The sequence below is a fragment of the Nansenia antarctica genome (assembly GCF_963989245.1).
Source record: "Nansenia antarctica genome assembly, chromosome: 7".
Classification (NCBI taxonomy): domain Eukaryota; kingdom Metazoa; phylum Chordata; class Actinopteri; order Argentiniformes; family Microstomatidae; genus Nansenia; species Nansenia antarctica.
The window spans coordinates 64,700,178-64,715,177 of NC_137677.1; the positions used below are offsets into that span (position 1 = coordinate 64,700,178).

A 15,000-nucleotide genomic window follows, 5' to 3' on the forward strand; every position below is an offset into this window, starting at 1 on the left:
CCAAACCATATATCTACAAGCCAGGGTTTCCGTTAGAAAAAATTGCCGCCGGACATCGATGTCCGGGAAGATTTCGATTTACCGGACAAACGTGATATATTCCGGTCATCATATTAACATTATAATATAGCTGTTTGTCGCGGTGATTACTGTTGTGTAGCGGCCTATATATGCCATTTAATGTCTATTTCTCATCCGATACGATTAGATGCGAGCTATATAATATATAATAATATAACATGATTCGCATGCGCGCTATGCCATTATGTCCAGCGCTGAACGGGCGCCTCACTGGGAACTGAACAGACAGCATCAATCAATGAACTGACTCCACATTACGTTAACTGAAGTTTGTTAAATTGTTTGGGATTAATGTGAGTTTTCTATTTTCTCTTTCCAGTTTTACCCTTTTTTTATCAATAAAACAACGTAATTTCTATAACCAGGTCTCGCTGGTTGGGAAGGCATTTCGTTTAGCTGCCTGCCTGTCAAATCATACTTAATCGGACTCGGGAGTATGACAATGAGGAGAACATAACTGTTTATTGAGAAACAATTGACATAAAGAAATACCACAATGTCTAGATGTATAACATTTTATTGAACAGTGCAAGCATGTAGGCTTCTGGCGTGACATCGTACCCCTAACGTTCTTAGGGCTTGTTTGAAAAGCTTAGACTGAAAGTTAGTGCCCTGGTCAGATTGTATAACAAGAGGAAGACCGAATGTGGAAAAAAACGTTGTTAAAGCTTTCACCACTGAGCTGGCTGATATGTTACGCAACGGAACAGCTTCGGGAAAACGAGTAGCAGCGCACATAATAGTGAGCAAATACTGACTTCCACTTTTAGTCCTAGGCAAAGGTCCAACACAATCAATTATTACACGTTCAAATGGCTCCCCTATAGCAGGAATGGGATGCAATGGTGCGGGTGGAATGGATTGATTAGGCTTACCCGCCATCTGACAAGTATGGCAACAGCGGCAGTGCTTGGCAACATCCGCCTTCAGTCCGGGCCAAAAGAAATGTTTCAATATCAGCTGATAAGTTTTAGTTATACCTAAATGTCCTGACCACTGGCTCTCATGTGCTACAGATAACACCTGTTGTCTATAACCCACAGGCACAACCACTTGTTTTACAGTATTCCACTCACAACCATTTGCATTAGGAGGAGACCATTTACGCATTAATATCCCATCGTTAAGGAAATAAACTACGTTGCCCCCTATTTCAGATTCCTCACTAGCTGCATGTAAAAAACATTTGTTTAATGACTGATCAGCTACTTGAGCGACACGCAATCGCTCGCCGGTTACAGGCAGAGATAGGCTGTCAGCGGATGGTATGGTAGGACTCGGGGAGGATGGTAACTCTACCACTTTCTCCCTGGGAGAAGCTGAAACAATCGGGTTCTCATCCCTTTCAGAAAAGGCTTGCATAATCACACTATCACAGAGAGAAACATCGCTATCCTCCTCTCTGCCTCGACTCGATTGTGCACGAGTTATAGCGCACACCGGAAACAACCGCTGTTTCGCATAGGCAGCCTACACATTAGGAGTCATCATCATGCCGGTGTCAAATCATATCATAATAAAAGAAATACATAGCCTATATATTCGTCTTTTTTAAAATAGAAGGAATCAGAATGTGAACTTTAGCGAATTGTATTCAAATTGTGCTTAGAGGGAATTATTTTCACCGGACATTAATGTCCGACGAGTTTTCAATTTGTCGGACTTCAACAAATTTTACCGGACAAAGACCGGTAATTACCGGTTAACGGAAACCCTGCTACAAGCACAGATCGCCACCAGCCTCGCGAATCATATAAATCATATAAACCAGCAAAGAAGCCATGACGTAAATTTTAAAATGATATCTTACCTTTACTTGAAAACGAGGTCCATTCGCCTCTCCTTGCGAAGGAACACCTCTGTCACTTTAGTGTAAAAGTCACTCGCCTGTTGCAGTTTGGAAAGTCTCTCTTTTTCAATTGAGATCAGGGCCAGTGATGAAAGGCGTCCTTGTCAAGTAGTGTGAACTTGATGAACTTGTGAACTTGTGAACTTGAAAATGATAGCCAATCAGTAGCTCTTATCGGAATGAAAGAACTGCTCTGATTGGCTGAAAGCATGCTTACCCTGGTCACATTAAACAGCAGCGCTGAGGCATCGGAAAAAAATAAAAAAGACATTTTCACGCATTCGAATGTACGCGAGGGAAAGCAGAGAGAGGAGTGCTTGCAGAGTAGGAAGTGCTTTACTCCTACAGGTGGCGCTAAAAATGCAACATCAAAATGAATGACTCCTGCTGCCCTGGGACCTAAAATACGACTCTTTTAATGAAAACAAACAAACGGTTACAAGCACTTTTATTTTAATATTTTCATGGCCCTTTTTTCTTTTTTCGTTGGGTAAGCACTGCTTACCCTGCTTATATGGACGGCACGTCCCTGGAGAACGGCGGTTAGCTGTAAAAGGAACAAGATACTGTTGTAAATAAGGGGGATAATTTAGATTAATGCATTTCAATATAAATTGAAGCCTAACCATGAACCTTAACCATGAACCTTAACCATGAACCTTAACCATGAACCTTAACCATGAACCTTAACCATGAACCTTAACCATGAACCTTAACCATGAACCATGAACCTTAACCATGAACCTTAACCATGAACCTTAACCATGAACCTTAACCATGAACCTTAACTATGAACCTTAACCATGAACCTTAACTATGAACCTTAACTATGAACCTTAACTATGAACCTTAACCATGAACCTTAACCATGAACCTTAACCATGAACCTTAACCATGAACCTTAACCATGAACCTTAACTATGAACCTTAACTATGAACCTTAACCATGAACCTTAACCATGAACCTTAACCATGAACCTTAACCACGAACCTTAACCATGAACCTTAACCACGAACCTTAACCATGAACCTTAACCATGAACCTTAACCATGAACCTTAACTATGAACCTTAACCATGAACCTTAACCATGAACCTTAACTATGAACCTTAACCATGAACCTTAACTATGAACCTTAACCATGAACCTTAACTATGAACCTTAACTATGAACCTTAACCATGAACCTTAACCATGAACCTTAACCATGAACCTTAACCATGAACCTTAACTATGAACCTTAACCATGAACCTTAACCATGAACCTTAACCATGAACCTTAACTATGAACCTTAACTATGAACCTTAACCATGAACCTTAACCATGAACCTTAACCATGAACCTTAACTATGAACCATGAACCATGAACCTTAACCATGAACCTTAACCATGAACCTTAACCATGAACCTTAACTATGAACCTTAACCATGAACCTTAACTATGAACCATGAACCTTAACCATGAACCTTAACCATGAACCTTAACCATGAATCTTAACCATGAACCTTAACCATGAACCTTAACCATGAACCTTAACTATGAACCATGAACCTTAACCATGAACCTTAACCATGAACCTTAACCACGAACCTTAACTATGAACCTTAACCACGAACCTTAACTATGAACCTTAACCATGAACCTTAACTATGAACCTTAACCACGAACCTTAACTATGAACCATGAACCTTAACCATGAACCTTAACCATGAACCTTAACCATGAATCTTAACCATGAACCTTAACTATGAACCTTAACTATGAACCATGAACCTTAACCATGAATCTTAACCATGAACCATGAACCTTAACCATGAACCTTAACCATGAACCTTAACCATGAACCTTAACCATGAACCTTAACCATGAACCTTAACCATGAACCTTAACCATGAACCTTAACCATGAACCTTAACCATGAACCTTAACCATGAACCTTAACCATGAATCTTAACCATGAACCTTAACCATGAACCTTAACCACGAACCGTAACCATGAACCTTAACCATGAACCTTAACTATGAACCATGAACCTTAACCATGAACCTTAACCATGAACCTTAACCATGAACCTTAACCACGAACCTTAACCATGAACCTTAACCATGAACCTTAACTATGAACCTTAACCATGAACCTTAACTATGAACCTTAACCATGAACCTTAACCATGAACCTTAACTATGAACCATGAACCTTAACCATGAACCTTAACTATGAACCATGAACCTTAACCATGAACCTTAACTATGAACCATGAACCTTAACCACGAACCTTAACCACGAACCTTAACCATGAATCTTAACCATGAACCTTAACCATGAACCTTAACCATGAACCTTAACTATGAACCTTAACTATGAACCTTAACCATGAACCTTAACCATGAACCTTAACCATGAACCATGAACCTTAACTATGAACCTTAACCATGAACCTTAACCATGAACCTTAACTATGAACCTTAACCATGAACCTTAACCATGAACCTTAACTATGAACCTTAACCATGAACCTTAACTATGAACCTTAACCATGAACCTTAACTATGAACCTTAACCACGAACCTTAACCATGAACCTTAACCATGAACCTTAACTATGAACCTTAACCATGAACCTTAACCATGAACCTTAACCACGAACCTTAACCATGAACCTTAACCATGAACCTTAACCATGAACCTTAACCATGAACCTCAACCATGAACCTTAACTATGAACCTTAACTATGAACCTTAACCATGAACCTTAACCATGAACCTTAACTATGAACCATGAACCTTAACTATGAACCTTAACTATGAACCTTAACCATGAACCTTAACCATGAACCTTAACCATGAACCTTAACCATGAACCTCAACCATGAACCTTAACTATGAACCTTAACTATGAACCTTAACCATGAACCTTAACCATGAACCTTAACTATGAACCATGAACCTTAACCATGAACCTTAACCATGAATCTTAACCATGAACCTTAACTATGAACCTTAACTATGAACCATGAACCTTAACCATGAACCTTAACCATGAACCTTAACCATGAACCTTAACCATGAACCTTAACTATGAACCTTAACCATGAACCTTAACCATGAACCTTAACCATGAACCTTAACCATGAACCTTAACCACAAACCTTAACCATGAACCTTAACCATGAACCTTAACCATGAACCTTAACCATGAACCTTAACTATGAACCTTAACCATGAACCTTAACCATGAACCTTAACCATGAACCTTAACCATGAACCTTAACCACAAACCTTAACCATGAACCTTAACCATGAACCTTAACTAGGAACCTTAACCATGAACCTTAACCATGAACCTTAACCACAAACCTTAACCACGAACCTTAACCATGAACCTTAACCACAAACCTTAACCATGAACCTTAACCATGAACCTTAACCATGAACCTTAACCACGAACCTTAACCATGAACCTTAACCACAAACCTTAACCATGAACCTTAACCATGAACCTTAACCATGAACCTTAACCACGAACCTTAACCATGAACCTTAACTATGAACCTTAACCATGAACCTTAACCATGAACCTTAACCATGAACCTTAACCATGAACCTGAACCATGAACCTTAACTATGAACCTTAACCATGAACCTTAACTATGAACCTTAACTATGAACCTTAACCATGAACCTTAACCATGAACCTTAACCATGAACCTTAACTATGAACCATGAACCTTAACCATGAACCTTAACCACGAACCTTAACCACAAACCTTAACCATGAACCTTAACCATGAACCTTAACTAGGAACCTTAACCATGAACCTTAACCACAAACCTTAACCACGAACCTTAACCATGAACCTTAACCACAAACCTTAACCATGAACCTTAACCATGAACCTTAACCATGAACCTTAACTATGAACCTTAACTATGAACCTTAACCATGAACCTTAACTATGAACCTTAACCATGAACCTTAACCATGAACCTTAACCATGAACCTTAACCATGAACCTTAACTATGAACCTTAACCATGAACCTTAACCATGAACCTTAACTATGAACTTTAACCATGAACCTTAACCATGAACCATGTGTGTGCGTGTGTGCGTGCGTGTGTGCGTGCACGGCTATGCATGCGTGGCTGTGTGCGTGGCTGTGTGCGTGGCTGTGTGTGTGGCTGTGTGTATGCGTGTATGCGTGTGTGTGTGTGTGTGTGTGTGTGTGTGTGTGCAGTTTCTACACAAGCTTACAGCCAGGGCGGTCATCAGAGACTACGAGGACGGCAGCCTTCACACAGACGAGGCAGAACACGAGGTGTGTGTGTGTGTGTGTGTGTGTGTAACAGGGATAATGGAATATGGATTGTTTTGGGTTCTCTAGCTGGTTGTGGAACAGTGTGTTGTCCTGACCCCTGACCTTTGACCCCTGACCCCTTCACCTTCCCAGGGGAAGAAAGCAGAGCTGAAGTCCTTCATCATAGAGCTCAGCAAAGAGTTCTCTATCCTGTCTCAGTTCACCAGCTTCGTGGCCATCGAGGAGAGGGTATGTCTAACACACACGCACACGCACGCACGCACGCACACTCTCACGCTCTCACACACACACACACACACACACGCCCACACACACACACTCTCACGCACACACACACACACACACACACACACACACACACACACACACACACAGAGTACAACTGTATCAGTGCTACAATGCCTTCAGGAAACGTGGAGCCTCGGAAAGAGAAATAATGCTATCCTTGAACCTTAACTATGAACCTTAACTGCATGCCTGTGTGTCTCTCTCCCTCCTTCTCTCTCCATCACTCTCTCCCCCCCCTGCCCCCCCCCCTCTCTCTCTCTCTCTCCCTCCCTCTCTCCCTCTCCCCCCCTGCCCCCCCTCTCTCTCCCTCTCTGCCCCCCTCCCTCCCTCTCTCTCTTTCTCTCTCCCTCTCTGCCCCCCCCCTCTCTCTCTCTCTCTCCCTCTCTGCCCCCCTCCCTCCCTCCCTCTCTCTTTCTCTCTCCTTCTCCCCCCCTGCCCCCCCCCCCTCTCTCTCTCTCTCTCTCTCTCTCCCTCTCTGCCCCCCTCCCTCCCTCTCTCTCTTTCTCTCTCCCTCTCCCCCCCTGCCCCCCCTCTCTCTCCCTCTCTGCCCCCTCCCTCCCTCTCTCTCTTTCTCTCTCCCTCTCCCCCCCTGCCCCCCCCTCTCTCTCCCTCTCTGCCCCCCCCTCTCTCTTTCCCTCTCTCCCTCTCTGCCCCCCCCTCTCTCTTTCCCTCTCTCCCTCTCCCTCCCCCCCTCTCTCTCTCTCTCCCTCTCCCTCTCTGCCCCCCCTCTCTCTCTCTCTCCCTCTCTGCCCCCCCCCCTCTCTCTCTCCCTCCCCCCTCTCTCTCTCCCCCCCCCCTCCCTCTCTCAGGACCCAGGGCCCCCACCTCTCAGCTTCACTGACGTTCCCAAGCTCGTCTCGCAGGAGGACGTGGACTTTCTGCCTTACCTCAGCTGGCAGGAGGAGGAGGAGGAGGAGGAATTGTATGAGGACTGTGAATTACTGGACTATGAAGAGGAAGAAGAAGAAGTCATGATGATGACGGACATGCCGGATGATGAGGTCTACGATGTACTGTGTGATGATGACGGGGTCGTCATGACGACGTCCATGACACATGATGATGACGTGACGTCTGTGTGCAGTGAGGCACTCCTGGTGGAGGAGGAGGATGAGGAGGTGGACTATGACGGGGTCATCATGCAGGATGGTTTTGTTCCAGAATTGTTGGAGAGATGGAAGAAGGAGAGAGTAGAGGAGTTGGGGTCATCGCTGTGCGGGAGGCTTGGAGGCGATCGCCGGGCGGCACCATCCCAGGCCGATCGTCAGGCGGCGCCCTCGGTAACGCCCTCGAGATTTCAACGCCAGGCTTTCCGAGCCCCACTCCAGGCAGCCCCCCAAGGCTCCCCTGCGCCCCCACCCTCCTTTTTTTCCGAACGTCACGGAGCCGTGCCTCTGAGCGACTTCAATTCGGTTGTGTTTGCTGGCGCAGAGTGTGATGACGATGACGACGACATTGACGGTTTTGACGATGACGACGACGACGGTTTTGTTCCAGCAGCTCGGTTCACCTCCACAGAACCAGAGACAAGAATGAAAGAAAAAATTAGCGCCACGCGCGGGAGAATTGGAGGCCGCCGGGCGGCACCATTCCAGGCAGCGCTCCTCGAGATTTCAAGCCTAGGCTTTTCCGAGCGTCTAGCGTCCTTGGACAAACCTGAACGCGAGGAGTCTCAGAGTCTGGGTAGACCCGCCCCCCCCCTCCACCTCCTCCACACTGCTGATACCTCGGGATCAGCGATCCCCCTCCTCCCCCCTGGCGGAGGAGGGTGGGCAGAAGAGATCCTTCTTCGTCGTTCTCACAACGACGGTGCTGTCATCACTCCTCCCCCCCCTCCTCCGCCCCCCCCATCCCGGATAAGGAGGAGCTCAGCCTCACCTATGGGGTCAGTTGTTTTGAGGGCACAACCCCTGGCCAGAGCCCAGGCCACAGCTCCGGCTGTGTTCAAGTTGTCTTTTGACTGCAGAGCCGAGCTTCTGAGTGTTCCGAGGTTTATAGCTTGTTCAGCCCCAGCAATCCCCCCCTGTGAGGATGCCTTGGTAGTGGTGGATGGTGGAGGAGGGCCCCCTGGTGTTGGAGGGCCCCCTGGTGTTGGAGGGCCCCCTGGTGGAGGAGGGCCCCCTGGTGGAGGAGGGCCCCCTGGTGTTGGAGGCCCCCCTGGTGGTAGAGGGTTAAGGATGAGCTCAGCCCCACCTATGGGGTCAGTTTTTGGGGCACGACCCCTGGCCAGAGCCCCTCAAGCCACTGCTGTCAAGTGCAGTCTTCCTCCTCCTCCTCTTCCTCCTCCTCCTCCTCCTGACCAGGCCAGACCCCCTCAGGCCCCAGCAGGACCCCCAACCAGGCCCATGGACGGGCTGGGACGGCCCAGCCCTGAAGCGACCAGAAAGATTCGGACCTTCGCTGACACATCGACGGACCATGTAGACGCACTGAGCACACACACACCAAGAATGACCTGCCAGCCCCTGCGGTGAGTCTCTGAGAGAGAGAGAGAGAGAGAGAGAGAGAGAGAGAGAGAGAGAGAGAGAGACAGACAGACAGACAGACAGAGACACAAGACTGTGTGTGCATGTGTGCCTTTCAGAGATCATTCTTTTTCATTCATGTATTTGTATATGTCTCAGTTCCATGACCAAGAGACCTCGTCGACGTTCCAGGTGGGATGAGGTTGAAGAAGCAGTAAAATGGCCAGAGATATTTAACCTGCAGCATTCAGTAAGTACAGCAGTTCAACGCCTCGGGCACCCAGCCACACCCAACTCTGTTGTCCCTTCATTACAGATTGAGACAATGGTTTTTCTTCAGGAGTCTCTTTGTGTCTGTTACATTTACATTTATTTATTTTTACAGACAAAATAACCTAAGAAGGAAGCTGGTCCGTTTAGCACATTATCAACAAGGTTTCATATTGAGTCGCTAGGTGGCAGTGGTTGTTTTTAGATGTCGGCGAATTCCATGGTTGAAATGGGATAGAGGTTTCATGCGTATGTAGTATGTAGTATGTAGTATGTAGTATGTAGTATGTAGTATGTAGTATGAACCTGTTTTCGGATAGATTGGTGTGGTCAGGGGCCTTGCATGCCGCACCATACATACAACATAGAAACAAAGTTATCATATCCTACATGTATGCTTTTTGTTAATGATAATAATGTTTTCCTGTTCTAAGTGATAGTGGAATATGACAACAGAATGAAAGCACATAGCTCTCTGATAAGCAGTGGAACTCGCCTCATCCACTACCTGTGTGTAGAAGAGACACCAGGTGAGGACAGTTGCTCATCTCCTGTTTGTGTGGTGTGTGTGTGTGTGTGTGTTGTGTGTGTGTGTGTGTGTGTGTGTGTGTGTGGTGTGTGTGCGTGTGTGTGTGTGCGTGTGTGTGTGTGTGTAGGAGGGCTACTGGGAGTGCAGCCCTGCGCTGGGCGCTCTGCTGGAGGTGGAGGTGGACGTGTTCGCCAACGTCTACCTGAGGAAGAAAGGCATCGCCTCTCTAGGTACAGGAGAGACTCTGCTGTGTGTGTGTGTGTGTGTGCGTGTGCGTGTGCGTGTGCGTGTGCGTGTGCGCGTGTTTGGTGTGTCAGGTGCATGGTCTTACTGTGTGTGTGTGCGATGTGTGTGATATGAAAATGGGCCAATATTGGATTTTTTTTTTTTAAAGTTATGTTAAAACTAATTTTCGGGGAGCCGCCATCTTGGAAATATGCAAATTAGGGGTCCAGACCAGGGTTTCCGTTAGAAAAATTTGCCGTCGGACATCGTGTCCGGTAAGAATTCAATTTACCGGACAAACGTGATATATTCCGGTCATCATATTAAAATATAATAAAAACATTTTTTTTCAAAATCATATTTTTTTTCTTCCAAATCTAATATAGCTGTTTGTCGCGGTGATTACTGTTGTGTAGCGGCCTATATATGCCATTTAATGTCTATTTCTCATCCGATACGATTAGATGCGAGCTATATAATATATAATAATATAACATGATTTGACGCATGCGCGCTATGCCATGCGTCAAATCCAGCGCTGAACGGGTCCAGCGCTGAACGGGCGCCTCACTGGGAACTGAACAGACAGCATCGATCAATGAACAGACTCCACATTACGTTAACTGAAGTTTGTTAAATTGTTTGGGATTAATGTGAGTTTTCTATTTTCTCTTTCCAGTTTTACCCTTTTTTTAAAATCAATAAAACAACGTCATTTCTATAACCAGGTCTCGCTGGTTGGGAAGGCATTTCGTTTAGCTCGGGAGTATGACAATGGGGAGAACATAACTGTTTATTGAGAAACAATTGATAGGCAGTCTGGGATACGTATATAAAGAAATACCACAATGTCTAGATGTATAACATTTTATTGAACAGTAACAGTGCAAGCATGTAGGCTTCTGGCGTGACACGGCTAGCCTAATTTCCGTTCATATGCCTTTTATCAGATAAAATAAAATAGAATAAAACTCTTTGAAAATAAATAGGCTTTAAATTAACTTGCAATGCGTATGTATAGGCTAATTTCCGTTCGATGTTACAGCCTATCGCCTATGCCTTTTCTCAGATAGATAGGGGATAGCCTTAAATAAAATAGCCTAGAGTAAAAACTCTGAAAATAACAATGGCTACTCATATAATTCAGCTACTTATTAGGCCTACGTCGCTTTTTGGCAGCATTGAAGCGTGCAGCTGCGGACTTGAAATCAAAGCTGCAAAGTGTCTCTCCGCAACTTGCAATGCGCATTAGCCGTGTGACCTTGCCCCTCCCCAAGGCGACTTCGGTCCGCAGTTTTAATTCGGTTCTGCAGAGAGAATCCTCTCTCTGCAGGCACACTGGAGACGGGAATCAAGCAGGCTATCTTGGCCAACGTCTTCAGAGTCAGACTTCTCCTCAGGCTCAGACTCATTGTTGCTTGGCTTCATGAAATAATTGCTAAGCTTACTTTGTTTTGCCATCTTTCCATTAATTTAATCGCTCGCTATGGTGCACTTTGAGCTGCAACGTTTGCGTATTACTATGGTGGACGGGTTGGCAGGGTTGCCAGATAGGCATGGGTTACCGCCGAATGGGCTACTGTGTTTAAGCGGTAATAGACTGGTTAAACTGTAATCCCATCTGGCATCAATCCCATGTGGCACCTGTGCGCTGTTTCGCATAGGCCGGCCTATACATTAGGAGTCATCATCATGCCGGTGTCAAATCATATCATAATAAAAGAAATACATAGCCTATATATTCGTCTTTTTTAAAATAGAAGGAATCAGAATGTGAACTTTAGCGAATTGTATTCAAAGGGAATTATTTTCACCGGACAATATGTCCGACGACTTTTCAATTTGTCGGACTTCAACAACTTTTACCGGACAAAGACCGGTAATTATCGGTTAACGGAAACCCAGGTCCAGACACACCCAATTATAAATATAAGCATTCCAATGTGTTTCTAATGGCCAATAAAACATAAATAAGACACCAAGTTTTTATTTGAAGCTAATTTGGTTCAAAAGTTATAGCCAAAACCTTTTTCGGAGGGCGGCCATATTGATTGGCGACCCCGGTGGTCGTTGGCTCGGGCGCCCTGGCTAAATCATTAGACCATAACTCTGAGCTACATCTGGGCCAGATCTGGTGCTTTTGCACAAATTTGCACGAACATAGCCTCATATAGCCCTAAGGCCCCCAACTATGTGTGTATGTGTACGTGTGTGTCTGTGTGTGTGTGTGTGTGTGTGTGTGTGTGTGTGTGTCAGGTGTGAGGGCCCATGCTGACATCCTGAGGCTGGTCGCCACCCTGCTGGTCCTGCAGCTGCTGAGGGTGAGGAGGCTGGCGGAGGGAGAGCTGCTGCTCACGCTGTTCCGCCTGGCCCCCGCGCCTCCGCCCAGGTACGACACTACACACACCTAGAACCCTGGCTCCTCTCTGCCCCTAGAACCCTGGCTCCTCTCTACCTCTAGAACCCTGGCTGTCTCTCTGCCTCTAGAACCCTGGCTCCTCTCTGCCTCTAGAACCCTGGCTGTCTCTCTGCCTCTAGAACCCTGCCTCCTCTCTGCCTCTAGAACCCTGGCTGTCTCTCTACCTCTAGAACCCTGGCTGTCTCTCTGCCTCTAGAACCCTGGCTGTCTCTCTGCCTCTAGAACCCTGGCTGTCTCTCTGCCTCTAGAACCCTGGCTCCTCTCTACCTCTAGAACCCTGGCTCCTCTCTGCCTCTAGAACCCTGGCTGTCTCTCTGCCTCTAGAACCCTGGCTCCTCTCTACCTCTAGAACCCTGGCTGTCTCTCTGCCTCTAGAACCCTGGCTGTCTCTCTGCCTCTAGAACCCTGGCTGTCTCTCTGCCTCTAGAACCCTGGCTGTCTCTCTACCTCTAGAACCCTGGCTCCTCTCTGCCTCTAGAACCCTGGCTCCTCTCTACCTCTAGAACCCTGGCTGTCTCTCTACCTCTAGAACCCTGGCTGTCTCTCTGCCTCTAGAACCCTGGCTGTCTCTCTGCCTCTAGAACCCTGGCTCCTCTCTACCTCTAGAACCCTGGCTGTCTCTCTGCCTCTAGAACCCTGGCTGTCTCTCTGCCTCTAGAACCCTGGCTGTCTCTCTGCCTCTAGAACCCTGGCTCCTCTCTGCCTCTAGAACCCTGGCTGTCTCTCTGCCTCTAGAACCCTGGCTCCTCTCTGCCTCTAGAACCCTGGCTCCTCTCTGCCTCTAGAACCCTGGCTCCTCTCTACCTCTAGAACCCTGGCTGTCTCTCTGCCTCTAGAACCCTGGCTCCTCTCTACCTCTAGAACCCTGGCTGTCTCTCTGCCTCTAGAACCCTGGCTCCTCTCTACCTCTAGAACCCTGCCTCCTCTCTGCCTCTAGAACCCTGGCTGTCTCTCTGCCTCTAGAACCCTGGCTCCTCTCTACCTCTAGAACCCTGGCTGTCTCTCTGCCTCTAGAACCCTGGCTCCTCTCTGCCTCTAGAACCCTGGCTGTCTCTCTGCCTCTAGAACCCTGGCTGTCTCTCTGCCTCTAGAACCCTGGCTGTCTCTCTGCCTCTAGAACCCTGGCTGTCTCTCTGCCTCTAGAACCCTGGCTGTCTCTCTGCCTCTAGAACCCTGGCTCCTCTCTACCTCTAGAACCCTGGCTCCTCTCTGCCTCTAGAACCCTGGCTGTCTCTCTGCCTCTAGAACCCTGGCTCCTCTCTGCCTCTAGAACCCTGGCTCCTCTCTGCTTCTAGAACCCTGGCTGTCTCTCTGCCTCTAGAACCCTGGCTGTCTCTCTGCCTCTAGAACCCTGGCTGTCTCTCTGCCTCTAGAACCCTGCCTCCTCTGCCTCTAGAACCCTGGCTGTCTCTCTGCCTCTAGAACCCTGGCTGTCTCTCTGCCTCTAGAACCCTGGCTGTCTCTCTGCCTCTAGAACCCTGGCTCCTCTCTGCCTCTAGAACCCTGGCTGTCTCTCTGCCTCTAGAACCCTGGCTCCTCTCTGCCTCTAGAACCCTGGCTCCTCTCTGCCTCTAGAACCCTGGCTGTCTCTCTGCCTCTAGAACCCTGGCTGTCTCTCTGCCTCTAGAACCCTGGCTGTCTCTCTGCCTCTAGAACCCTGGCTGTCTCTCTGCCCCTAGAACCCTGGCTGTCTCTCTGCCTCTAGAACCCTGGCTGTCTCTCTACCTCTAGAACCCTGGCTCCTCTCTGCCTCTAGAACCCTGGCTCCTCTCTGCCTCTAGAACCCTGGCTCCTCTCTACCTCTAGAACCCTGGCTGCCTCTCTGCCTCTAGAACCCTGGCTGTCTCTCTACCTCTAGAACCCTGGCTGTCTCTCTGCCTCTAGAACCCTGGCTGTCTCTACCTCTAGAACCCTGGCTGTCTCTCTACCTCTAGAACCCTGGCTCCTCTCTGCCTCTAGAACCCTGGCTGTCTCTCTACCTCTAGAACCCTGGCTGTCTCTCTGCCTCTAGAACCCTGGCTCCTCTCTGCCTCTAGAACCCTGGCTCCTCTCTGCCTCTAGAACCCTGGCTGTCTCTCTGCCTCTAGAACCCTGGCTGTCTCTCTGCCTCTAGAACCCTGGCTCCTCTCTACCTCTAGAACCCTGGCTGTCTCTCTGCCTCTAGAACCCTGGCTCCTCTCTGCCTCTAGAACCCTGGCTGTCTCTCTGCCTCTAGAACCCTGGCTGTCTCTCTGCCTCTAGAACCCTGGCTGTCTCTCTGCCTCTAGAACCCTGGCTGTCTCTCTGCCTCTAGAACCCTGGCTGTCTCTCTGCCTCTAGAACCCTGGCTCCTCTCTACCTCTAGAACCCTGGCTCCTCTCTGCCTCTAGAACCCTGGCTGTCTCTCTGCCTCTAGAACCCTGGCTCCTCTCTACCTCTAGAACCCTGGCTCCTCTCTGCCTCTAGAACCCTGGCTGTCTCTCTGCCTCTAGAACCCTGGCTGTCTCTCTGCCTCTAGAACCCTGCCTCCTCTGCCTCTAGAACCCTGGCTGTCTCTCTGCCTCTAGAACCCTGGC

General features: G+C 47.5%; 1 protein-coding gene across 1 annotated transcript in view; it reads left to right on the top strand.

Moving 5' to 3' along the window:
• The window catches only part of parp4 (poly (ADP-ribose) polymerase family, member 4), a gene marked incomplete at its 3' end in the record, with an annotated part of 51,041 nt that overhangs the window by 32,637 nt on the left and 3,404 nt on the right, over positions 1-15,000 (top strand). Inside the window, exons 28-33 of the mRNA XM_080537040.1 lie at positions 6,169-6,249; positions 6,382-6,477; positions 7,347-9,007; positions 9,162-9,252; positions 9,929-10,031; positions 12,283-12,415. Coding sequence (XP_080393166.1) covers positions 6,169-6,249; positions 6,382-6,477; positions 7,347-9,007; positions 9,162-9,252; positions 9,929-10,031; positions 12,283-12,415 — 2,165 coding nt within the window. The remainder of the gene's footprint in view (positions 1-6,168; positions 6,250-6,381; positions 6,478-7,346; positions 9,008-9,161; positions 9,253-9,928; positions 10,032-12,282; positions 12,416-15,000) is intronic.